At 48.4% G+C, this 26,389-nt stretch overlaps 1 protein-coding gene across 1 annotated transcript in view; it reads left to right on the forward strand.

Annotated features, from left to right (window-relative positions):
• The first annotated feature begins 13,852 nt into the window (after window positions 1–13,852).
• Window positions 13,853–26,389, forward strand: part of LOC140192543 (papilin-like) — a 51,048-nt gene continuing 38,511 nt past the window's right edge. Inside the window, exons 1-3 of the mRNA XM_072250106.1 lie at window positions 13,853–14,334; window positions 23,803–24,010; window positions 24,346–24,522. Of these exons, the coding sequence (XP_072106207.1) occupies window positions 13,853–14,334; window positions 23,803–24,010; window positions 24,346–24,522 (867 nt within the window). The remainder of the gene's footprint in view (window positions 14,335–23,802; window positions 24,011–24,345; window positions 24,523–26,389) is intronic.

Genomic DNA, 26,389 nt, shown 5'->3' on the forward strand with positions numbered 1-26,389 from the left:
TCTCATCCAGGGTTCAATTCTCATCCAGGGTTCAATTCTCATCCAGTGTCCACATTCTCATCCAGGGTTCAATTCTCATCCAGTGTCCACATTCTCATGTAGGGTCCACATTCTCATGCAGGGTCCACATTCTCATCCAGGGGCCACATTCTCATCCAGGGTCCACATTCTCATCCAGGGTCCACCTTCTCGTCCAGGGTACAATTCTCATCCAGGGGCCACATTCTCACGCATTGTCCAGGTTCTCATCCAGGGGCCACATTCTTATCCAGGGTCCATGTTCTCATCCATGGTTCACATTCTCATCCAGGGTTCACATTCTCATCAAGTGTCCACGTTCTCATCCAGGGGTCATATTCTCATCCAGGGGCCACATTCTCATCCAGGGTTCAATTCTCATCCAGTGTCCACATTCTCATCCAGGATTCAATTCTCATCCAGGGTCCCCATTCTCATCCAAGGGCCACATTCTCATCCAGGGTTCAATTCTCATCCATTGTCCACATTCTCATCCAGGGTTCAATTCTCATCCAGTGTCCACATTCTCATCCGGGGCCAGGTTCTCCTCCAGTGTCCACGTCTCATCCAGGGTCCAAGTTCTAATCCAGGGTTCAATTCTCATCCAGGGTCCACATTCGCATCCAGGGGCCACATTCTCATCCAGGGGCCACATTTTCATCCAGGGTCCATGTTCTCATCCATGGTTCACATTCTCTTCCAGGGTCCACGTTCTCATCCAGGGGTCATATTCTCATCCAGGGGCCATATTCTCATCCAGGGTTCAATTCTCATCCAGTGTCCACATTCTCATCCAGGGGCCACATTCTCATCCAGGGTCCACATTCTCATCCATGGGCCACATTCTCATCCAGGGTTCAATTATCTTCCAGGGGTCATATTCTCATCCAGAGTCCACATTCACATCCAGTGTCCACGTTCCATATTCTCATCCAGGGGCCACATTTTCATCCAGGGTCCATGTTCTCATCCATGGTTCACATTCTCTTCCAGGGTCCACGTTCTCATCCAGGGGTCATATTCTCATCCAGGGGCCATATTCTCATCCAGGGTTCAATTCTCATCCAGGGGCCACATTCTCATCCAGGGTCCACATTCTCATCCATGGGCCACATTCTCATCCAGGGTTCAATTATCTTCCAGGGGTCATATTCTCATCCAGAGTCCACATTCACATCCAGTGTCCACGTTCCACATTTTCATCCAGTGTCCACGTTCCACATTCTCATCCAGTGTCCACATTCTCATACAGTGTCCACATTCTCATCCAGGGGCCACATTCTCATCCAGAGTTCAATTCTCATCCAGGGGTCATATTCTCATCCAGGGTCCACATTCTCATCCAATGTCCACATTCCACATTCTCATCCAGGGTCCACATTCTCATCCAGGGTCCATGTTCTCATGCATGGTACACATTCTCATCCAGGGGTCATGTTCTCATCCAGGGGTCATATTCTCATCCAGAGGTCACATTCGCATCCAGGGTTCAATTTTCATCCAGAGTCCACATTTTCATCCAGAGTTCAATTCTCATCCAGTGTCCAATTCTCATCCAGTGTCCATGTTCTCATCCAGGATCCACGATTTTGTCCAGGGTCCACGTTCTCGTCCAGGGTTCAATTCTCATCCACGTTCAGCAGTCTCATCCAGGGTCCACCGTTCTCATCCAGGGGCCACATTCTCATCCAGGGTTCAATTCTCATCCAGGGTCCACATTCTCATCCAGGGTACAATTCTCATCGTGTCCACATTCTGATACCGGGTCCACGTTCTCGTCCATGGTTCACATTCTAATCCAGGGTTCACATTCTCATCCAGTGTCCACGTTCTCATCCAGGGGTCATATTCTCATCCAGGGGCCACATTCTCATCCAGGGTTCAATTCTCATCCAGTGTCCACATTTTCATCCAAGGGCCACATTCTCATCTAGGGTTCAATTTTCATCCATTGTCCACATTCTCATCCAGGGTTCAATTCTCATCCAGTGTCCACATTCTCATCCAGGGTCCACATTCTCATCCGGGGCCACATTCTCACCCAGTGTCCACGTTCTCATCCAGAGTTCACTTCTCATCCATGGTTCAATTCTCATCCAGGGGTCATATTCTCATCCAGGGGCCACATTCTCATCCAGGGTTCAATTCTCTTCCAGGGTTCAATTCTCATCCAGGGTCCACATTCTCATCCGGGGGCCACATTCTCATCCAGGGTTCACGTTCTCATCCAGGGGCCTCATTCTCATCCAGGGTTCAATTCTCATCCAGGGTCCACATTCTCATCCAGGGTCCACATTCTTATCCAGTGTCCACATTCCCATCCAGGGTTCAATTCTCATCCAGGGTTCAATTCTCATCCAGAGTTCAATTCTCATCCAAGATTCAATTCTCATCCGGGGTCCACTTTCTCATACAGTGAAAGAATTAGAATCATTCTAATTCTGTGTCCATGTTTTCATCCAGGGGCCACATTCTCATCCAGGGTTCACATTCTCATCCAGGGTTCACATTCTCATGCAGGATTCAATTCTCATCCAGGGTTCAATTCTCATCCTGGGTTCAATTCTCATTCAGGGTTCACATTCTCATCCAGGGTTCAATTCTCATCCTGGGTTCAATTCTCATCCAGGGTTCACATTCTCATCCAGGGTTCAATTCTCATCCGGGGTTCAATTCTTATCCGGAGTCCACATTCTCATCCAGGGTCCACATTCTCATCCAGGGTCTGCATTCTCATCCAGGGTCTATGTTCTCATCCAGGGTTCAGATTCTCATCCAGGGGCCACATTCTCATCCAGGGTCCACATTCTCATCCAGGGTCCACATTCTCATCCAGTGTCCACGTTCTGATCCAGGGATCATATTCTCATCCAGGGGCCACATTCTCATCCAGGGTTCAATTCTCATCCAGGGTCCACATTCTCATCCAGTGTCCACGTTCCACATTCTCATCCAGGGTTCAATTCTCATCCAGTGTTCACATTCGTATCTAGGGGTCAGATTCTTATCCAGGGGCCACATTCTCATCCAGTGTTCAATTCTCATCCGGCGTTCAATTCTCATCCAGGGTCCATATTTTCATCCAGAGTTCAATTCTCATCCAGTGTTCAATTCTCATCCGGGGTTCAATCCTCATCCAGGGTCCATATTTTCATCTAGGGATCAATTCTCATTTAGTGTCTGCGATCTTGTCCAGGGTCCACGTTCTCATCCAGGGTTCACATTCTCATCCAGGGTTCAATTGTCATCCACGTTCCACATTCTCATCCATGGTTCAATTCTCATCCAGGGTTCACATTCTCTTCAAGGGTCCACATTCTCATCCAGGGGCCACGTTCTCATCCAGGGTCCACATTCTCATCCAGGGTTCAATTCTCATCCAGGGTCCACATTCTCATTCAGTGTCCATGTTCTCATCCAGGGGCCACATTCTGATCCAGGGTTCAATTCTCATCCAGGGGCCACATTCTCATCCAGGGTCCACTTTCTCATCCAGTGTCCAAGTTCCACATTCTCATCCAGGATCCACATTCTCATCCAGGGTTCAATTCTCATCCAGTGTCCACGTTCTCATCCAGGGGTCATATTCTCACCCAGGGGCCACATTCTCATCCAGGGTCCACATTCTCATCCAGTGTCCACATTCTACATTCTCATCCAGGGTTCAATTCTCATCCAGTGTCTATGTTCTCATCCAGGGGTCATATTCTCACCCAGGGGCCACATTCTCATCCAGTGTCCACGTTCGCATCCAGTGTCCACATTTTCATCCAAAGTTCAATTCTCATCCAGTGTCCATGTTCTCACCCAGGGATCAATTCTCATTCCGGGTCCACGATCTTGTCCAGGGTCCACGTTCTTGTCCAGGGTTCACATTCTCATCCAGGGTTCAATTCTCATCCACGTTCCACATTCTCATCCAGGGTTCAATTCTCATCCAGGGTCCACATTCTCATCCAGTGTCTACGTTCCACATTCTCATCCAGGGTTCAATTCTCATCCAGTGTCCACATTCGTATCTAGATGTCAGATTCTCATCCACGGTTCACATTCTCATTAAGGGTCCACGTTCTCATCCAGGGTCCACATTCTCATCCAGGGTTCAATTCTCATCCAGGGTCCACATTCTCATCCAGTGTCCATGTTCTCATCCAGGGGTCATATTCTCATCCAGGGGCCACATTCTCATCCAGGGTTCAATTCTCTTCCAGGGTTCAATTCTCATCCAGGGTCCACATTCTCATCCGGGGGCCACATTCTCATCCAGGGTTCACGTTCTCATCCAGGGGCCTCATTCTCATCCAGGGTTCAATTCTCATCCAGGGTCCACATTCTCATCCAGGGTCCATATTCTTATCCAGTGTCCACATTCCCATCCAGGGTTCAATTCTCATCCAGGGTTCAATTCTCATCCAGAGTTCAATTCTCATCCAAGATTCAATTCTCATCCGGGGTCCACTTTCTCATACAGTGAAAGAATTAGAATCATTCTAATTCTGTGTCCATGTTTTCATCCAGGGGCCACATTCTCATCCAGGGTTCACATTCTCATCCAGGGTTCACATTCTCATGCAGGATTCAATTCTCATCCTGGGTTCAATTCTCATCCTGGGTTCACATTCTCATCCGGGGTTCAATTCTCATCCGGGGTTCAATTCTCATCCAGGGTCCACATTCTCATCCAGGGTCCACATTCTCATCCAGGGTCTGCATTCTCATCCAGGGTCCATGTTCTCATCCTGGGGCCACATTCTCATCCAGTGTCCACGTTCTGATCCAGGGGTCATATTCTCATCCAGGGGCCACATTCTCATCCAGGGTTCAATTCTCATCCAGGGTCCACATTCTCATCCAGTGTCCACGTTCCACATTCTCATCCAGGGTTCAATTCTCATCCAGGGTCCACATTCTCATCCAGTGTCCACATTCCACATTCTCATCCAGGGTTCAATTCTCATCCAGTGTCTATGTTCTCATCCAGAGATCAAATCTCATCCAGGGTCCACGATCTTGTCCAGGGTCCACTTTCTCGTCCAGGGTTCAATTCTCATCCAGGGTTCACATTCTCATGCAGGGTCCACGTTCTCATCCGGTGGCCACATTCTCATCCAGGGTTCACATTCTCATCCAGGGTTCACATTCTCATCCACGGTTCACATTCTCATCCAGGGTCCACGTTCTCATCCAGGGTCCACATTCTCATCCAGGGTTCAATTCTCATCCAGGGTCCACATTCTCATCCAGTGTCCACGTTCTCATCCAGAGGTCATATTCTCATCCAGGGGCCACATTCTCATCCAGGGTTCAATTCTCATCCATGGTCCACATTCTCATCCAGGTTTCAATTCTCATCCAGTGTCCATGTTCTCATCCAGGGGACATATTTTCATCCAGGGGCCACATTCTCATCCAGGGTTCAATTCTCGTCCAGTGTCCACATTCTCATCCAGGGTTCACATTCTCTTCAAGGGTCCACATTCTCATCCAGGGGCCACGTTCTCATCCAGGGTCCACATTCTCATCCAGGGTTCAATTCTCATCCAGGGTCCACATTCTCATTCAGTGTCCATGTTCTCATCCAGGGGCCACATTCTGATCCAGGGTTCAATTCTCATCCAGGGGCCACATTCTCATCCAGGGTCCACTTTCTCATCCAGTGTCCAAGTTCCACATTCTCATCCAGGATCCACATTCTCATCCAGGGTTCAATTCTCATCCAGTGTCCACGTTCTCATCCAGGGGTCATATTCTCACCCAGGGGCCACATTCTCATCCAGGGTCCACATTCTCATCCAGTGTCCACATTCTACATTCTCATCCAGGGTTCAATTCTCATCCAGTGTCTATGTTCTCATCCAGGGGTCATATTCTCACCCAGGGGCCACATTCTCATCCAGTGTCCACGTTCGCATCCAGTGTCCACATTTTCATCCAAAGTTCAATTCTCATCCAGTGTCCATGTTCTCACCCAGGGATCAATTCTCATCCCGGGTCCACGATCTTGTCCAGGGTCCACGTTCTTGTCCAGGGTTCACATTCTCATCCAGGGTTCAATTCTCATCCACGTTCCACATTCTCATCCAGGGTTCAATTCTCATCCAGGGTCCACATTCTCATCCAGTGTCTACGTTCCACATTCTCATCCAGGGTTCAATTCTCATCCAGTGTCCACATTCGTATCTAGATGTCAGATTCTCATCCACGGTTCACATTCTCATTAAGGGTCCACGTTCTCATCCAGGGTCCACATTCTCATCCAGGGTTCAATTCTCATCCAGGGTCCACATTCTCATCCAGTGTCCATGTTCTCATCCAGGGGTCATATTCTCATCCAGGGGCCACATTCTCATCCAGGGTTCAATTCTCTTCCAGGGTTCAATTCTCATCCAGGGTCCACATTCTCATCCGGGGGCCACATTCTCATCCAGGGTTCACGTTCTCATCCAGGGGCCTCATTCTCATCCAGGGTTCAATTCTCATCCAGGGTCCACATTCTCATCCAGGGTCCATATTCTTATCCAGTGTCCACATTCCCATCCAGGGTTCAATTCTCATCCAGGGTTCAATTCTCATCCAGAGTTCAATTCTCATCCAAGATTCAATTCTCATCCGGGGTCCACTTTCTCATACAGTGAAAGAATTAGAATCATTCTAATTCTGTGTCCATGTTTTCATCCAGGGGCCACATTCTCATCCAGGGTTCACATTCTCATCCAGGGTTCACATTCTCATGCAGGATTCAATTCTCATCCTGGGTTCAATTCTCATCCTGGGTTCACATTCTCATCCGGGGTTCAATTCTCATCCGGGGTTCAATTCTCATCCAGGGTCCACATTCTCATCCAGGGTCCACATTCTCATCCAGGGTCTGCATTCTCATCCAGGGTCCATGTTCTCATCCTGGGGCCACATTCTCATCCAGTGTCCACGTTCTGATCCAGGGGTCATATTCTCATCCAGGGGCCACATTCTCATCCAGGGTTCAATTCTCATCCAGGGTCCACATTCTCATCCAGTGTCCACGTTCCACATTCTCATCCAGGGTTCAATTCTCATCCAGGGTCCACATTCTCATCCAGTGTCCACATTCCACATTCTCATCCAGGGTTCAATTCTTATCCAGTGTCTATGTTCTCATCCAGAGATCAAATCTCATCCAGGGTCCACGATCTTGTCCAGGGTCCACTTTCTCGTCCAGGGTTCAATTCTCATCCAGGGTTCACATTCTCATGCAGGGTCCACGTTCTCATCCGGTGGCCACATTCTCATCCAGGGTTCACATTCTCATCCAGGGTTCACATTCTCATCCACGGTTCACATTCTCATCCAGGGTCCACGTTCTCATCCAGGGTCCACATTCTCATCCAGGGTTCAATTCTCATCCAGGGTCCACATTCTCATCCAGTGTCCACGTTCTCATCCAGAGGTCATATTCTCATCCAGGGGCCACATTCTCATCCAGGGTTCAATTCTCATCCATGGTCCACATTCTCATCCAGGTTTCAATTCTCATCCAGTGTCCATGTTCTCATCCAGGGGACATATTTTCATCCAGGGGCCACATTCTCATCCAGGGTTCAATTCTCGTCCAGTGTCCACATTCTCATCCGGGGTTCAATTCTCATCCAGGGTCCACATTCTCATCCAGAGTTCAATTCTCATCCAGTGTCCAATTCTCATCCACTGTCCATGTTCTCATCCAGGGTTCAATTCTCATCCAGGGGTCATATCCTCATCCAGGGTCCACATTCTCATCCAGTGTCCACATTCCACATTCTCATCCAGGGTCCACATTCTCATCCAGGGTCCACATTCTCATCCAGGGTTCACATTCTCATGCAGGATTCAATTCTCATCCAGGGTTCAATTCTCATCCTGGGTTCAATTCTCATCCAGGGTTCACATTCTCATCCAGGGTTCAAATCTCATCCTGGGTTCAATTCTCATCCAGGGTTCACATTCTCATCCAGGGTTCAATTCTCATCCGGGGTTCAATTCTTATCCAGGGTCCACATTCTCATCCAGGGTCTGCATTCTCATCCAGGGTCTATGTTCTCATCCAGGGTTCAGATTCTCATCCAGGGGCCACATTCTCATCCAGGGTCCACATTCTCATCCAGGGTCCACATTCTCATCCAGTGTCCACGTTCTGATCCAGGGATAATATTCTCATCCAGGGGCCACATTCTCATCCAGGGTTCAATTCTCATCCAGGGTCCACATTCTCATCCAGTGTCCACGTTCCACATTCTCATCCAGGGTTCAATTCTCATCCAGTGTTCACATTCGTATCTAGGGGTCAGATTCTCATCCAGGGGCCACATTCTCATCCAGTGTTCAATTCTCATCCGGCGTTCAATTCTCATCCAGGGTCCACATTCTCATCCAGGGTCCACTTTCTCATCCAGTGTCCAAGTTCCACATTCTCATCCAGGATCCACATTCTCATCCAGGGTTCAATTCTCATCCAGTGTCCACGTTCTCATCCAGGGGTCATATTCTCACCCAGGGGCCACATTCTCATCCAGGGTCCACATTCTCATCCAGTGTCCACATTCTACATTCTCATCCAGGGTTCAATTCTCATCCAGTGTCTATGTTCTCATCCAGGGGTCATATTCTCACCCAGGGGCCACATTCTCATCCAGTGTCCACGTTCGCATCCAGTGTCCACATTTTCATCCAAAGTTCAATTCTCGTCCAGTGTCCATGTTCTCACCCAGGGATCAATTCTCATCCCGGGTCCACGATCTTGTCCAGGGTCCACGTTCTTGTCCAGGGTTCACATTCTCATCCAGGGTTCAATTCTCATCCACGTTCCACATTCTCATCCAGGGTTCAATTCTCATCCAGGGTTTAATTCTCATCAGGGTCCACATTCTCATCCAGTGTCTACGTTCCACATTCTCATCCAGGGTTCAATTCTCATCCAGTGTCCACATTCGTATCTAGATGTCAGATTCTCATCCACGGTTCACATTCTCATTAAGGGTCCACGTTCTCATCCAGGGTCCACATTCTCATCCAGGGTTCAATTCTCATCCAGGGTCCACATTCTCATCCAGTGTCCATGTTCTCATCCAGGGGTCATATTCTCATCCAGGGGCCACATTCTCATCCAGGGTCCACTTTCTCATCCAGTGTCCACGTTCCACATTCTCATCCAGGATCCACATTTTCATCCAGGGTTCAATTCTCATCCAGAGTCCACATTCTCATCCAGTGTCCACGTTCCACATTCTCATCCAGGGTTGAATTCTCATCCAGTGTCCACATTCATATCTAGGGGTCAGATTCTCATCCAGGGTCCACTTTCTCATCCAGTGTCCACGTTCCACATTCTCATCCAGGATCCACATTTTCATCCAGGGTTCAATTCTCATCCAGAGTCCACATTCTCATCCAGTGTCCACGTTCCACATTCTCATCCAGGGTTGAATTCTCATCCAGTGTCCACATTCGTATCTAGGGGTCAGATTCTCATCCAGGGGCCACATTCTCATCCAGTGTTCAATTCTCATCCGGGGTTCAATTCTCATCCAGGGTCCACATTCTCATCCAGTGTCCACGTTCCACATTCTCATCCAGGGTTCAATTCTCATCCAGTGTCCATGTTGTCATCCAGGGGTCATATTCTCACCCAGGGGCCACATTCTCATCCAGGGTTCAATTCTCACCCAGTGTCCACGTTCGCATCCAGTGTCCACATTTTCATCCAGAGTTCAATTCTCGTCCAGTGTCCATGTTCTCATCCAGGGATCAATTCTCATCCAGGGTCCACGATCTTGTCCAGGGTCCACTTTCTCGTCCAGGGTTCAATTCTCCTCCACGTTCCACATTCTCATCCAGGGTTCAATTCTCATCCAGGGTTCACATTCTCATGCAGGGTCCATGTTCTCATCCGGGGGCCACATTCTCATCCAGGTTCACATTCTCATCCACGGTTCACATTCTCATCCGGGGTTCAAGTTCTCATCCAGGGTCCACATTCTCATCCAGAGTTCAATTCTCATCCAGGGTTCAATTCTCATCCATTGTCCAATTCTCATCCACTGTCCATGTTCTCATCCAGGGTTCAATTCTCATCCAGGGGTCATATCCTCATCCAGGGTCCACATTCTCATCCTGTGTCCACATTCCACATTCTCATCCAGGGTCCACATTCTCATCCAGGGTTCACATTCTCATCCAGGGTCCACATTCTCATCCAGGGTTCACATTCTCATGCAGGATTCAATTCTCATCCAGGGTTCAATTCTCATCCAGGGTTCACATTCTCATCCAGGGTTCAAATCTCATCCTGGGTTCAATTCTCATCCAGGGTTCACCTTCTCATCCAGGGTTCAATTCTCATCCAGGGTTCAATTCTCATCCGGAGTCCACATTCTCATCCAGGGTTCAAATCTCATCCTGGGTTCAATTCTCATCCAGGGTTCACATTCTCATCCAGGGGCCACATTCTCATCCAGGGTTCAATTCTCATCCAGGGTTCACATTCTCATGCAGGGTCCATGTTCTCATCCGGGGGCCACATTCTCATCCAGGGTTCACATTCTCATCCACGGTTCACATTCTCATCCGGGGTTCAAGTTCTCATCCAGGGTCCACATTCTCATCCAGAGTTCAATTCTCATCCAGGGTTCAATTCTCATCCAGTGTCCAATTCTCATCCACTGTCCATGTTCTCATCCAGGGTTCAATTCTCATCCAGGGTTCACATTCTCATCCAGGGGCCACATTCTCATCCAGGGTTCACATTCTCATCCAGGGTCCACATTCTCATCCAGTGTCCACGTTCTGATCCAGGGATCATATTCTCATCCAGGGGCCACATTCTCATCCAGGGTTCAATTCTCATCCAGGGTCCACATTCTCATCCAGTGTCCACGTTCCACATTCTCATCCAGGGTTCAATTCTCATCCAGTGTTCACATTCGTATCTAGGGGTCAGATTCTCATCCAGGGGCCACATTCTCATCCAGTGTTCAATTCTCATCCGGGGTTCAATTCTCATCCAGGTCCACATTTTCATCCAGAGTTCAATTCTCATCCAGAGTTCAATTCTCATCCAGTGTCCATGTTCTCATCCAGGGATCAATTCTCATCCAGTGTCTGCGATCTTGTCCAGGGTCCACGTTCTCATCCAGGGTCCACATTCTCATCCAGGGTCCACATTCTCATCCAGTGTCCATGTTCTCATCCAGGGGTCATATTCTCATCCAGGGGCCACATTCTGATCCAGGGTTCAATTCTCATCCAGGGGCCACATTCTCATCCAGGGTCCACTTTCTCATCCAGTGTCCAAGTTCCACATTCTCATCCAGGATCCACATTCTCATCCAGGGTTCAATTCTCATCCAGTGTCCACGTTCTCATCCAGGGGTCATATTCTCACCCAGGGGCCACATTCTCATCCAGGGTTCAATTCTCATCGAGTGTCCACGTTCGCATCCAGTGTGCACATTTTCATCCAGAGTTCAATTCTCGTCCAGTGTTCATGTTCTCATCCAGGGATCAATTCTCATTCAGGGTCCACGATCTTGTCCAGGGTCCACGTTCTCGTCCAGGGTTCACATTCTCATCCAGGGTTCAATTCTCATCCACGTTCCACATTCTCATCCAGTGTTCAATTCTCATCCAGGGTTTAATTCTCATCCAGGGTTCACATTCTCATGCAGGGTCCACGTTCTCATCCGGGGTCCACATTCTCATCCAGGGTTCACATTCTCATCAAGGGTTCAATTCTCATCCAGTGTCCACGTTCTCATCCAGGGTTCAATTCTCATCCAGGGTCCACATTCTCATCCAGTGTCCACATTCTCATCCGGGGTTCAATTCTCATCCAGGGTCCACATTCTCATCCAGAGTTCAATTCTCATCCAGGGTTCAATTCTCATCCAGTGTCCAGTTCTCATCCACTGTCCATGTTCTCATCCAGGGTTCAATTCTCATCCAGAGTCCACATTCTCATCCGGGGGCCACATTCTCATCCAGGGGTCATATTCTCATCCAGGGTCCACGTTCTCATCCAGTGTCCACATTCCACATTCTCATCCAGGGTCCACATTCTCATCCAGGGTTCACATTCTCATCCAGGGTCCACATTTTCATCCAGGGTTCCTATTCTCATCCTGGGTTCAATTCTCATCCAAGGTTCAATTCTCGTCCATGTTCCACATTCTCATCCAAGGTCTACATTCTCATGCAGGGTCCATGTTCTCATCCAGGGGCCACATTCTCATGCAGGGTCCACGTTCTCATCCGGGGTTCAATTCTCATCCAGGGTTCACATTCTCATCCAGGGTCCACATTCTCATGCAGGGTCCACTTTCTCATCCAGTGTCCACGTTCTACATTCTCATCCAGGATCCACATTCTCATCCAGAGTCCACATTCTCATCCAGTGTCTACGTTCCACATTCTCATCCAGGGTTCAATGCTCATCCGGGGTTCAATTCTCATCCAGGGTCCACATTCTCATCCAGGGTTCAATTCTCATCCAGGGTTCACATTCTCATGCAGGGTCCACGTTCTCATCCAGGATTCACATTCTCATCCAGGGTTCACATTCTCATCAAGGGTCCACATTCTCATCCACGGTCCACATTCTCAATCCAGGGTTCAATTCTCATCCAGGGTCCACATTCTCATCCAGGGTCCACATTCTCATCCAGTGTCCACGTTCTCATCCAGAGGTCATATTCTTATCCAGGGGCCACATTCTCATCCAGGGTTCAATTCTCATCCATGTTCCACATTGTCATCCAGTGTCCACGTTCCACATTCTCATCTAGGGTCCACATTCTCATCCAGGGTTCAATTCTCATCCAGTGTCCACGTTCTCATCCAGGGGTCATATTTTCATCCAGGGGCCACATTCTCATCCAGGGTTCAATTCTCGTCCAGTGTCCACATTCTCATCCGGGGTTCTATTCTCATCCAGGGTCCACATTCTCATCCAGTGTCCAATTCTCATCCACTGTCCATGTTCTCATCCAGGGTTCAATTCTCATCCAGAGTCCACATTCTCATCCGGGGGTCACATTCTCATCCAGGGGTCATATTCTCATCCAGGGTCCACGTTCTCATCCAGTGTCCACATTCCACATTCTCATCCAGGGTCCACATTCTCATCCAGGGTTCACATTCTCATCCAGGGTCCACATTTTCATCCAGGGTTCCCATTCTCATCCTGGGTTCAATTCTCATCCAGGGTTCAATTCTCATCCATGTTCCACGTTCTCATCCAAGGTCTACATTCTCATGCAGGGTCCATGTTCTCATCCAGGGGCCACATTCTCATCCAGGGGCCACATTCTCATGCAGGGTCCACGTTCTCATCCGGGGTTCAATTCTCATCCAGTGTCCACATTCTCATCCAGGGTCCACATTCTCATCCAGTGTCCACATTGTCATCCAGGGTTTACATTCTGATCCAGGGTTCAATTCTCATTCAGTGTTCATTTCTCATCCGGGGACCACATTCTCATCCGGGGGCCACATTCTCGTCCAGGGTCCACATTTTCATCCAGGGTCCACATTCTCATCCAGGGTCCACATTCTCATCCAGTGCCCACGTTCTCATCCAGGGTCCACATTCTCATCCGGGGGCCACATTCTCATCCAGGGGTCAATTCTTATCAGGAGATACTCTACCCTGCACCCTGGAGTCGGCGCAGGGATTGTGAGAAGCTGGGATGAAGAGTGCCATAAACTAAGGGGAGGACATTAGGGAGAGGTCAAGATTTGGTGTTCAGAATGCGTTATCACTGAGGTGTGGGCCAACTCTGCAGGGGGACGTGGAGTCTGCAGAGGTCGTGGGTCTGCAGGGGTCATGGTGTCTGCAGAGGTCGTGGGTCTGCAGGGGTCATGTGTCTGCAGAGGTCGTGGGTCTGCAGGGGTCATGGTGTCTGCAGAGGTCGTGGGTCTGCAGAGGTCGTGGTGTCTGCAGGGGAATGTGGAGTCTGCAGGGGTCGTGGGTCTGCAGAGGTCGTGGTGTCTGCAGGGGAATGTGGAGTCTGCAGGGGAACGTGGAGTCTGCAGGGGGACGTGGAGTCTGCAGGGGTCATGGAGTCTGCAGGGGGACGTGGAGTCTGTAGGGGTCATGGAGTCTGCAGGGGTCATGGAGTCTGCAGAGGGACGTGGAGTCTGCAGAGGGACGTGGAGACTGCAGGGGGTCGTGGAGTCTGCAGGGGATGTGGATTCTGCAGGGGACGTAGAATCTGCAGGGGTCATGGAATCTGTGGATGGACGTGGATTCCACAGGGGTCCGTGGATTCTGCAGGGGACGTGGAGTCTGCAGGGGTCATGGAATCTGTAGGGGGACGTAGAGTCTGCAGGGGACATGGAATCTGTAGATGGACGTGGAGTCAACAGGGGTCATGGAGTCTGTAGGGGTCATGGAGTCTGTAGGGGTCATGGAGTCTGCAAGGGATGTGGAGTCTGCAGGGGTCATGGAGTTTGTTGAGGGACGTGGAGTGTGAGGTGACAGATGTGATCTTAAAATTGTGTACAGAATAAGCCAGGTAAAGGCAGGACAGTGTTTAAACATGACTCTGTTCCACATGCAAGGATTTCATTCACAAATCCGCCCAGTCCTTGGAGCTGGATGCAGTGCCTGACACCCAGAATTTACAGGTACCGTAACAGGCAACCAGTGGGAGCTGCTTTGTCGTTTGTAGAGGAGCAGACTCTGCTTGTGGTGGTGGTGGTATGCTGCAGCTGGGTGAGGTGTTTGCAGATGCTTGCTCAGTAGGCTGGCTGTCTGCCGTGACGTTGTGTGAGGCTGTGTGGACTCAAGCTCCCCTCAGCCCACCGTTCTGCTCCTTCCAAACCAATACTCAGCTTCCAGACACAAAACTCATCAAGACATTTCAACACACCACTTAATGCCAGAATCCCCCAGTGAAATCTGACCCTTGTTCTGCCATTCACAGACCATTGCTCCTTCGCAATCCCTGTCCCCTCCTCTTCCCTACAGTACGTCCCAACATTACCATCGTCGCTTCGATGGACTGTGCACGGGTGTGCGCATTCTCAGTGGAGTTGTAAACAGGGGTATGTTGCTATATCCGTGTGTGTGTGTGTGTGTGTGTGTGTGTGTGTGTGTTTCTACATTATGTATCTCTACCCCAGGGGAATGTTCTGTCTTATCTCTCCCTATAAAAAATGCTAGTCTGTGATAGTTTTGTATTTGAACATAGTCACTATATTCCTTAATCCTTATTTTCCACAGAATGTTAAGGTAACACTGATATGGCTCTGCAGCCCACCCATAGTGTACTTGCTCCCAGTGCTTGCTGTAAAGGTATGAGAAGTAGATCTTGTCAGTGTATGCATTTGACTGTCTGTGCACTCTGAACTTGTACGGGCAGGTCACTTGTCCCTTGTCCCACCCCCATCTCACCTCACTCCCTCCACACAAACCTTGTCCCAGCCCCATCTCACCTCATTCTCTCCACACACTTGTCAGTGTGTGCGTTTGACTGCCTGTGCACTCTGAACTTGTACGGGCAGGTCACTTGTCCCTCGTCTCACCCCCGTCTCACCTCACCCCCTCTCCCATCTCACCTCACCCCCTCCACACAAACCTTGTCCCTCTCCCATCTCAGCTCACTCCTTCCCCCACCTCACCTCACTCTGCCCATCCTTTGCAGCTTTTGACTGCCTCCATACTATTCCCATCAGCTAGTCCTTGGAGACTGTGATCTCCCAGCCACACACATTTACCCAAATCTGTTGTTGGACATGCTGGACTTTTGCCTCTGAGATCTGGCCCCCAAAAATGGAAGGCTCTCTTTGACTTCCCTATGGACCCCGGTGCAAGGTTTCATCTGGTACGCCCTGTTTGAGAGTGTCTGGTCCTTTGCTAAATCCATTGATCGTTCTGTGTTCACTTCCTTGGTGCCTTTGCTTATTGGTGGGGGTTGCAAGAGTGCTTGTTCTTAGCAGAGCTGTGCAGCAGGGGCTGTGTGAGGGGTGTGGGGACAGTGTACGAGTCAAGGGGACCGTATGCTGGGGATATGGTACAGAACATAAGAGAATGGAGCAGGAGTTGGTCGTCTGGCCCGTGGAGCTTCTTTCTCCATTCAACGTGTTCTGGCTGTGGACTCAGCTCCATTTACCCGCTCTTTCTCCATAATGTTTAATTCCCCTGCTATGCAAAAATATATCTAACTGTTTGTTAAATGTATTTAATGAGTTGGCCTCTACACTTTTCCTGGGTATAGTATTCAGCAGATTCACCTCTCTCTGGGAGAAATGGTTTCTCTTCATCCCCGTCTTAAATCTATAACCCCAAATCTTGAGACTATGTTCCCTAGTTCAAGTATGATTTACCAGTGGAAACAACTTTCCTGCCTCTATTTCATAATTTTATATGTTTCTATCAGCTCCCCCCTCATTCTTCTGAGTTTCAGCGAGTACAGTTCCGGGTGACCCAGTCTCTCCCCATAGTCTAACCCCTCAGCTCCAGAATCAGCCTGGTGCACCTCCTTTGCACACCTCCAAAGCCAGTATATCCTTCCTCAAGTAAGGAGACCAGAACTGCACACTGTACTCCAGATGTGGCCTCACCAGTACCCTGTACAGCTGCTTTTAAATGCAATCCCTCTAGCAATGAAGGCCAGCATTGTGAGAGTAAGAGTTCGGCAAGGACTAGAAGGGCCGAGATAGCCTGTTTCTGTGCTGTAATTGTTATATGGTTAACATTTCATTTACTTTCTTGATAACCTGTTTTACGAGCAAACCAGCCTTTGCAATTCATGCACAAACACTCTCAAGCTACTTTGAACAACAGCACACTTCACCTTTGCAATGTGAATGTCCTCTCACTTAGCCTATCTTTAGCTCTCTGCAGACCCTCAGCAAACTTTACATAATTTGATGTTTTTTTTCCCACTCAGTTTATTGTCATCAGTAAACTGACAGGCTACACCTGGTTAATGTACCCATTTGTAAATAACGTGAACAGTTGTGTGCCAAACACTGACTGCGAACTAGAGAAAGGAGATTACCTTTATTTGTCACATGTACACCAAAACAGTGAAATGCGTTGTTTTGGTCGAATCAAATCAGCGAAAACTGCGCTAGAAGCCAGCGAGTGCCGCCGCACTTTTGAAGCCAACGTAGCCTGCGCGTAACTTACTAACCCTAACTTGTGTGTCTGTCCTTGGAATGTGCGGAGAAGCTGGAGCACCTGGGGAGAACAATCAGACTCCTGACAGGCAGTGGTGGTAATTGAACCTTCACTGGTGATTGCTGGTACTTTAACAGTTTTACAGTAAGCACAGTGCCAACAGCTACCCATTTATCCCAAGTCTCTGCCAATCCTCTCTCCATGCTAATGCATAACCCTCAATGCATGTATCCTTATCTTACAGACGAGTCTTTCATTCAGCACCTTATTGTCACCTTCTGGAAATCCAAGTCTACAACTACCACCTGATCCCTTCTATCCATTGTGTTCATTGTCAAACAGGACCAACCCTTCATTGATCACTTCTATCCACAACAGGATAGGACAAAGCCAGCATGGTTTTCTTAAGGGAAAACCCTGCCTGACGAACTTGTTGGAATTCTTTGAGGAGATTACAAGTAGGATAGATAAAGGGGATGCAGTGGATGTTGTATATTTGGACTTTTAGAAGGCCTTTGTCAAGGTGCCACAAATGAGGTTGCTTACCAAGTTAAGAGCCTATGATATTACAGGAAAGTTACTAATACAGTAAGAACATTGGCTGATTGGAAGAAGGCAGCGAGTGGGAATAAAAGGATCCTTTTCTGGTTGGCTGCCAGTGACTAGTGGTGTTCTGCAGGGGTCGGTGTTGGGACCGCTTCTTTTTGTGCTGTATATAAATGATTTAGATGATGGAATAGATGGCTTTGTTGCCAAGTTTGCAGATGATATGAAGATTGGTGGAGGGGCAGGCAGTGTTGAAGAAACAGGAAGGATGCAGAAGGACTTAAACAGATTAGGAGAATGGGCAAGAAAGTGGCAAATGAAATATAATGTTGGAAAGTGCTTTGTTATGCACTTTGGGAGTAGAAATAAATGTGCAGACTATTTTCTAAATGGGGAGAAAATCCAAAAATCTGAGCTGCAGAGGGACTTGGGAGTCCTTGTGCAGAACACCCTGAAGGTTAACTTGCAGGTTGAGTCGGTGGTGAGGAAGGCAAATGCCATGTTAGCATTCATTTCAAGAGGTCCAGAATACACGAGCAAGGATGTGATGCTGAGGCTTTATAAGGCACTGATGAGGCCTCACCTTGACTATTATAAACAGTTTTGGGCCTCTCATCTTAGAAAAGATGTGCTGGCATTGGAGAGGGTCCGGAGGAGGTTCACAAGGGTGATTCTGAGAATGAAAAGGTTTTCATACGAGGAACGTTTGATGGCTCTGGGTCTGTACTTGCTGGAATTCAGAACGACGAGGGGGGATCTCATTGAAACCTTTTGAATGTTGAAAGGCCTAGACAGAGTAGATGTGGAAAGGATATTTCCCATGGTGAGGGAGTCTAGGACAAGAGGGCACAGCCTCAGGGTAGAGGGGCGTCTATTCAAAACAGAGATATGGAGAAATTTCTTTAGCCAGAGGATGGTGAATTGTGGAATTTGTTGCCACATGCAGCTGAGGAGGCCAGGTCGTTGGGTGTATTTAAGGCAGAGATTGATAGGTTGTTGATTGGACACAGCATCAAAGGTTATAGGGAGAAGGCTGGGAAATGGGGTTGAGAAGGTGGAAAAAAAGGATCAGCCATGATTGAATGGTGGAGCAGACTCGATGGGCCAGATGGCCTAATTCTGCTCCTATGTCTTATGGTCTTATGGCTCGCTATGGGAAGTGTGGAAATGGTGTTAAAGGTAAGACCATAAGACATAGGAGTAGAATTAGGCCATTCAGCCCATTGAGTCTGCTCCACCACTCCATCATGGCTGATCCCGGATCCCAGTCAACCCCATACACCTGCCTTCTCGCCATATCCTTTGATGCCCTGACCGATCAGGAAACTAACAACTTCTGTCTTAAATATACCCATGGACTTGGTCTCCACCGCAGTCTGTGGCAGAGTATTCCACAGATTCACTACTCTCTGGCTAAAAAAAATTCCTCCTTGCCTCTGTTCTAAAAGGTTGCCCCTCAATTTTGAAGCTATGCCCTCTAGTTCTGGATACCCCCACCATAGGAAATATCCTCTCCACATCCATCCTCTCTAATCCTTCAACATTTGGCAGGTGTCAATGAGATTCCCTTGCATTCTTCTAAATTCCAGTGAGTACAGGCCCAAGGCTGCCAAATGCTCCTCATATGTTAACCCCTTCATTCCTGGAATCATCCTTGTGAACCTTCTCTGGACTCTCTCCAAGAACAACACATCCTTTCTGAGAAATGGGGCCCAAAACTGTTGACAATACTCCAAGTGCGGCCTGACCAATGTCTTATAAAGCCTCAGTATTATCTCTTTACTTTTATATTCTATTCCCCTTGAAGTAAATGCCAACATTGCATTTGCCTTCTGTATATTAACCTTCTGGGACTCTTGCATGAGGACTCCTAGGACCCTCTGAACCTCCTCCCCATTTAGATAATAGTCTGCACTATTGTTCCTTTTACCAAAATGCATTGTCGTATATTTCCCAATGCTGTATTCCATCTGCCACTTTTTTGCCATTCTTCCAATTTGACTAAGTCCTGTTGCAATTACATTGCTTCCTCAGCATTGCCTACCCCTCCACCTATCATCGTATCAGTTGCAAACTTTGCCACAAAGCCATCAACTCCATTATCTAAATCATTGACAAACAATGAGAAAAACAACGGTCCCAATACTGACCCCTGAGAAACACCAATAGTCACCAGCAGCCAATCAAAAAAGGCTCTTTTTATTCCCATTCAATGCCTCCTGCCTGTCAGCCATTCCTCCATTCATGCCAGTATCTTTCCTGCAATGCCATAAGATTTTATCTTGTTAAGCAGTCTCATGTGAGGCATCTTGTCAAATGCCTTCTGAAATTCCCAAGTAAGTGACATCCACCGCCTCTCCTTTATCCACCCTGCTGCTTATTTCCTAGAAGAACTGTCACAGATTTGTCAGAGAAGATTTCCCTTTACAGAAACCAGGCTGACTGATATTTTATAATTAGTCTCCAAGTACCTTGAAACCTTATCCTGAATAATAAACTCGAATACTTTCCCAACCACTGAGGTTAGGCTAACTGTCCTATAATTTCCTTTCTTTTGCCTTCCTCCCTTTTAAAGAGTGGAGTGACATTTGCAATCTTCCAGTCCTCCGGAACCACGTCAGAATCAAGTGATTCTCTAAAAATCATGACCAATGCATCCGTTATCTCTTCAGCAACCTCTCTCAGGACTCTGGGTCTCTCAGGTCTTTTGGCATCCTGCTTTATATTGCAGCAGGATTTAGTAGGACTCTAGTTTGCCCTCATATTTCACCTTTTCACTTATAGATTTTTAGTTCCCTTTTGTAGATTTTAAAAGCTTCCCAGTCATCCAACTTCCCACTCACTTCTGCTACCTTATATGCCCTTTCCTTGGCTTTTATGCAGTTGTTAACTTCCCCCGTCAGCCATGGTTGCCTACCCCTGCCATTTGAGAACAACTTCTCCTGTGGGACATATCTATCCTGTGCCTTGTGAACTATTTCCAGAAACTTCAGCCACCTCTGCTCTACCTTCATCCCCTCCAATCCACCTGGGCAATCTACTCTCTCATGCCTCTGTAATTCCCTTTATCCCATTGTGATACTGATACATGTGACTTGTGCTTCTCCCTCTCAGACTGCAGTATGAATTCAATCATATTATGATCATTACCTCCTAAGGGTATCTTTACATTAAACTCCCTAATAAGACCTGGGTTAGTACACAACACCCATTCTAAGACAGCCTTTCCCCAAGAAGGCTCAAGTACAAACTGTTTTAAAAAGCCACCTTGTAGGCATTCAACAAATTCGCTCTTGTAATCTGACACCAACACGAGGAATTCTGCAGATGCTGGAAATTCCAGCAACACACATCAAAGTTGCTGGTGAACGCAGCAGGCCAGGCAGCGTCTCTAGGAAGAGGTACTGTCTACGTTTTGGGCCGAGACCCTTCGTCAGGACAAACTGAAGGAAGAGCTAGTAAGAGATTTGAAAGTGGGAGGGGGAGGATACCTCCTCTTATTTACCCCTCGATCGTGACCCCACTAAGGAGCACCAGGCCATTGTCTCCCACACCATCACCGATTTTATCTGCTCAGGGGATCTCCCATCCACTGCTACCAACCTTATAGTTCCCACACCTCACACTTCCCGTTTCTACCTCCTACCCAAGATCCACAAACCTGCCTGTCCTGGCCAACCTATTGTCTCAGCTTGCTCCTGCCCCACCGAACTCGTTTCTGCATACCTCGACACGGTTTTATCCCCCCTTGTTCAATCCCTTCCTACCTATGTCCGTGACACTTCTCATTCTCTTAAACTTTTCGATGAATTTAAGTTCCCTGGCCCCCACCGCTTTATTTTCACCATGGATACCAGTCACTATGTACTTCCATCCCCCATCAGGAAAGTCTCAAAGCTCTCCGCTTCTTTTTGGATTCCAGACCTAACCAGTTCCCTCTACCACCGCTCTGCTCCGTCTAGCGGAATTAGTCCTTACTCTTAATAAATTCTCCTTTGGCTCCTCCCACTTCCTCCAAACTAAAGGTGTAGCTATGGGCACCCGTATGGGTCCTAGCTATGCCTGCCTTTTTGTTGGCCTTGTGGAACAATTTATGTTCTAAACCTATTCTGGTATCTGTCCCCCACTTTTCCTTCGCTGCATCGACGACTGCATTGGCGCTGCTTCCTGCACGCATGCTGAGCTCATTGACTTCATTAACTTTGCCTCCAACTTTCACCCTGCCCTCAAGTTTACTTGGTCCATTTCCGACACCTCCCTCCCCTTTCTAGATCTTTCTGTCTCTATCTCTGGAAACAGCTTATCTACTGATGTCTACTATAAGCCTACTGACTCTCACAACTATCTGGACTATTCCTCTTCTCTTGCAAAAATGCCATCCCCTTCTTGCAATTCCTCTGTCTCCACCGCATCTGCTCTCAGGATGAGGCTTTTCATTCCAGGACGAAGGAGATATCCTCCTTTTTTAAAGAAAGGGGCTTCCCTTCCTCCACCATCAACTCTGCTCTCAAACGCATCTCCCCCATTCCACGCACATCTGCTCTCACTCCATCCTCCCACCACCCCACTAGGAATAGGGTTCCCCTGGTCCTCACCTACCACCCCACCAGCCTCTGGGTCCAACATATTATTCTCCGTCACCTCCAACGGGATCCCACCACTAAGCACATCTTTCCCTCCCCCCCCCCGCTTTCCGCAGGGATCGCTCCCTATGCGACTCCCTTGTCCATCCATCCCCCCCATCCCTCCCCACTGATCTTTCTCCTGGCACTTATCCTTGTAAGCGGAACAAGTGCTACACATGCCCTTACATTTCCTCCCTTACCACCGTTCAGGGCCCCAGACAGTCCTTCCAGGTAAGGCGACACTTCACCTGTGAGTCGGCTGGGGTGATATACTGCGTCCGGTGCTCCCGATGTGGTCTTCTATATATTGGCGAGACCCGACACAGACTGGGAGATCGTTTCGCTGAACACCTACACGCTGTCAGCCAGAGAAAGCAGGATCTCCCAGTGGCCACACATTTTAATTCCATATCCCATTCCCATTCTGATATGTCTATCCACGGCCTCCTCTACTGTTAAGGTGAAGCCACACTCAGGTTGGAGGAACAACACCTTATATTCCGTCTGGGTAGCCTCCAACCTGATGGCATGAACATCGACTTCTCTAACTTCCGCTAATGCCCCACCTCCCCCTCGTACCCCATCTGTTATTTATTTATATACCCACATTCTTTCTCTGTCTCTCCTTTTTCTCCCTCTGACTATACCCCTTGCCCATCCTCTGGGTTTTTTCCCCCTCCCCCTTTTCCTTCTCCCTGAGCCTCCTGTCCCATGATCCTCTCATATCCCTTTTGCCAATCAACTGTCCAGCTCTTGGCTCCATCCCTCCCCCTCCTGTCTTCTCCTATCATTTTGGATCTCCCCCTCCCCCTCCCACTTTCAAATCTCTTACTAACTCTTCCTTCAGTTAGTCCCTGACGAAGGGTCTCGGCCTGAAACGTCGACTGTACCTCTTCCTAGAGATGCTGCCTGGCCTGCTGCGTTCACCAGCAACTTTGATGTGTGATCTGACACCAACCTGATTTTCTCAATCCCCCTGCATATTGAAGTCCCCCATTACAATTGGGACATTACCCTTATTACATGCCCTTTCCAGCTCTCTTTTGTGATCTTAACCCCACATCTTGGCTACTATTTGGAGGCCTATATATGATTCCCATAATGGTTTTTTTACCCTTACAGTTTCTTAACTTCATGCACAAAGATTCAACATTCTCAGACCCTACGTCACCTCTTTCTAAAGATGTAGTTCCATCTCTTACCAACAGAGCCACGTCACCACAGACCCTATGCCCTCCTGCCTGTCCTTTCAATAGAAAGTGTATCTTTTGATGTTAAGTTCCCAACCATGGGCTTCGTTCAGCCAGTGTGGAGGAGGCAGTAACAATATGGTAACAGTTTAAGAGCCAGTGAGGGGTGAGGGAACGATGTTAGAGCAGTGGGAGGGGGAGTTATTTCACTGTTGCGCCTCACCCTCACCCTCACCCGACCACCCATGCCAGCGTGGTGTATGTTTTCTCTTGTTGGATTGAGCAGCTGGAAGACAGGCGGCTGGAGCAGGTGCTCAGCGACGTGTGGCGGGGGGACGCAGACTCGATCCGTGCACTGCTCCCTTTCGGACAGCGGTGGAAGAGAGTTGGTGTGGGACGACTCTGACTGTGCCGCCATCAGGGAAAAGCCACCCACGCAGCAGGTGTGCAACCTGCGACAGTGTGCAAGCTGGAGCACCGGCCACTGGTCACAGGTTTGTGGAGCAGAGCGCACAAGGTGTTCCTCCCATCAACCGGTCCGACCCACCCAGGCCCTGTCCCTCATTGGGTCCTGTCCATCAATGGCCCAGCCCATCAACATCGGGTACAGGCCCCCGATCTGAACCCTGCCATCTCCAGCCCAGGCAATTCAACCTCCCTTCCCTTCCCTTCCCGCGCTCCATGTCTCTTCCAGTGCTTCACGAAGTTTCTCCAGTTGGTTTCAACGTCTGTTCAGTGGCACCCTGCCATTGCAGGTCAGGAGATGTGCTGCATAGGTCCCAGTTGTAGAGTGCCACTGAAGCTGACAACACCGTCTCTTGTGTTACAGTGCTCGGTAACCTGTGGGGAGGGGTTTCACTCTAGGATCGTCTCGTGTGTGACACCATCAGGCAGCCAACTCCTGGACTTTGCATGTTCCTCCCAGTCGAAGCCCACCAACACCCAGACCTGTGTGCTGCAGAGCTGCAGGGACACGTTCTCCTGGTACATCGGGGCCTGGGAATCGGTGAGTGTGGAGCAGGGGCTGTCTGGGTCTGCCTGTGGGAGGTCTTGGTCAGGAGTGGAAGCAGAGTTATGGAGGGGAGGATGGAGTGTGGGTCTGTGTTGGAGAGGGATCATAGAGTCATACAACACGGGAACAGGCCGTAGGGCCCAACCAGTCCATGCTGACCACAGCATCCTCCCTGCTAGGCCCAGTTGCCCTTGTTTGGCCCATTATACTCCAGGCTGTCCTCTCAATGTACCTATCCAAACGCCTCTTAAAAGTTTGCAATGGTACCCTCATCCACCAAATTATTATCCAAGTCCTGTATGTTATGTCAAGGTATGCCTCCCTGGCTTTCGCTTCCTTGCGGGCATTCACAGTAGATCAAAGAAATTAGATTATGAGAACACTCAGTCCTCTTTTATTGTCATTTAGAAATGCATACATGTATTAAGAAATGACACAATGTTTCTCTGGAGTGATCTCACAGAAAACAGGACAAACCAAAGACTAACACTGACAGAACCACATAATTATAACATATAGTTACAGCAGTGCAAAGTAATACTGTAATTTGATGAAGAACAAACTATGGGCACAGTAAAAAAAGTCTCAAAAGCCCCCGAGTCGATTGACTCCCGAGTCCCCGATAGCAGGCGGCTAAAGGGAGAAACTCCCTGCCATAAACCTCCAGGCACCGTCAACTTGCCGATGCCTTGGAAGCAGCCGACTATAGCCAACACTGAGTCCATCCGTCCGAAAACTTCGAGCCTCCAACCAGCCTCTCCGATACAGCCTCCCGAGCGCCATCTTCTGCCAAGCGCCTTCGACCTCGCCCCGGCCGCTGAAACAAGCAAAGCCAAGGATTTCGGGGCCTTCTGCTGCAGAGATTCTGGTTACCACACAGTAGCAGCGGCAGCGAAGCGGGCATTTCAGGAGTTTTCCAGGTGTTCCTCCTTACTCCCACATCCGTCTCCATCAAATCAGGATTGTGCACGGTTCCCTACTTGACAGATTACAGATATTCATCACCGGAGAGACCGCACGCACTGCCATTGCGCCGCCAGCTTCTCCTCCCGAGATACGATAGAATCAATGAAAAACTCCACACAAAGAGAGATTGACAAACAACCGATATACAAGAGAAGGCAAACTGCAAATACAAAACAAATAATAAATAATGAAAAATCAATACTGAGAACATGAGTTGGAGAGTCCTTGAAAGTGAGTCAAGGTTCAAAGTTCAAAGTTAATTTATGATCGCAGTACATATGCCACCATATACAACCCTGAGGTTGGCTTTCAGGTGGGCATACTGGGTAAGTCCATAATAGGGTAACTGTAATAGAATCCATGAACAACCACACCAATCTAGGCGTTCAACCAGTGTGCAAAAGATAACATACTGTGCAAATACAAAAGAAAGAAAGAATAAATAAATAAATAAATAAATAAGCAATAATTATCGAGAACGTGAGATGAAGAGTCTTTGAAAGTGAGTCCATAGTTTGTGGGAATGTTTCAGTGATGGGACAAGTGAAGTTATTCCCTTGATGAGTGAGGGGTATTTACTTCTGTACCTTATTTCTGATGGTTGAGGGGTATTAACTATTCCTGGACCTGGTGGTATGTGTCTTGAGGCTCCTGTACCTCCTTCCTTATGACAGAAGCGAGAAAAGAGCATGTCATGGATCGTGGTGGTCTCTGATGATGGATGCTTCTTTCCTGCGACAACACTTCATCAGACATCCCACCCTGCAAAAACTCATTTCAGGGAGGTATCACCACCATTTCAGGGAAGTAGCACCTCCGCCCCTTGCAACCCCTGGGTCGACCTCCAAGGGTGCATGTATACAGGACATTTGATTATGAAAGAACACAACAATTT

This window comes from Mobula birostris, unplaced genomic scaffold, assembly GCF_030028105.1.
Source record: "Mobula birostris isolate sMobBir1 unplaced genomic scaffold, sMobBir1.hap1 scaffold_1629, whole genome shotgun sequence".
Lineage (NCBI taxonomy): Eukaryota > Metazoa > Chordata > Chondrichthyes > Myliobatiformes > Myliobatidae > Mobula > Mobula birostris.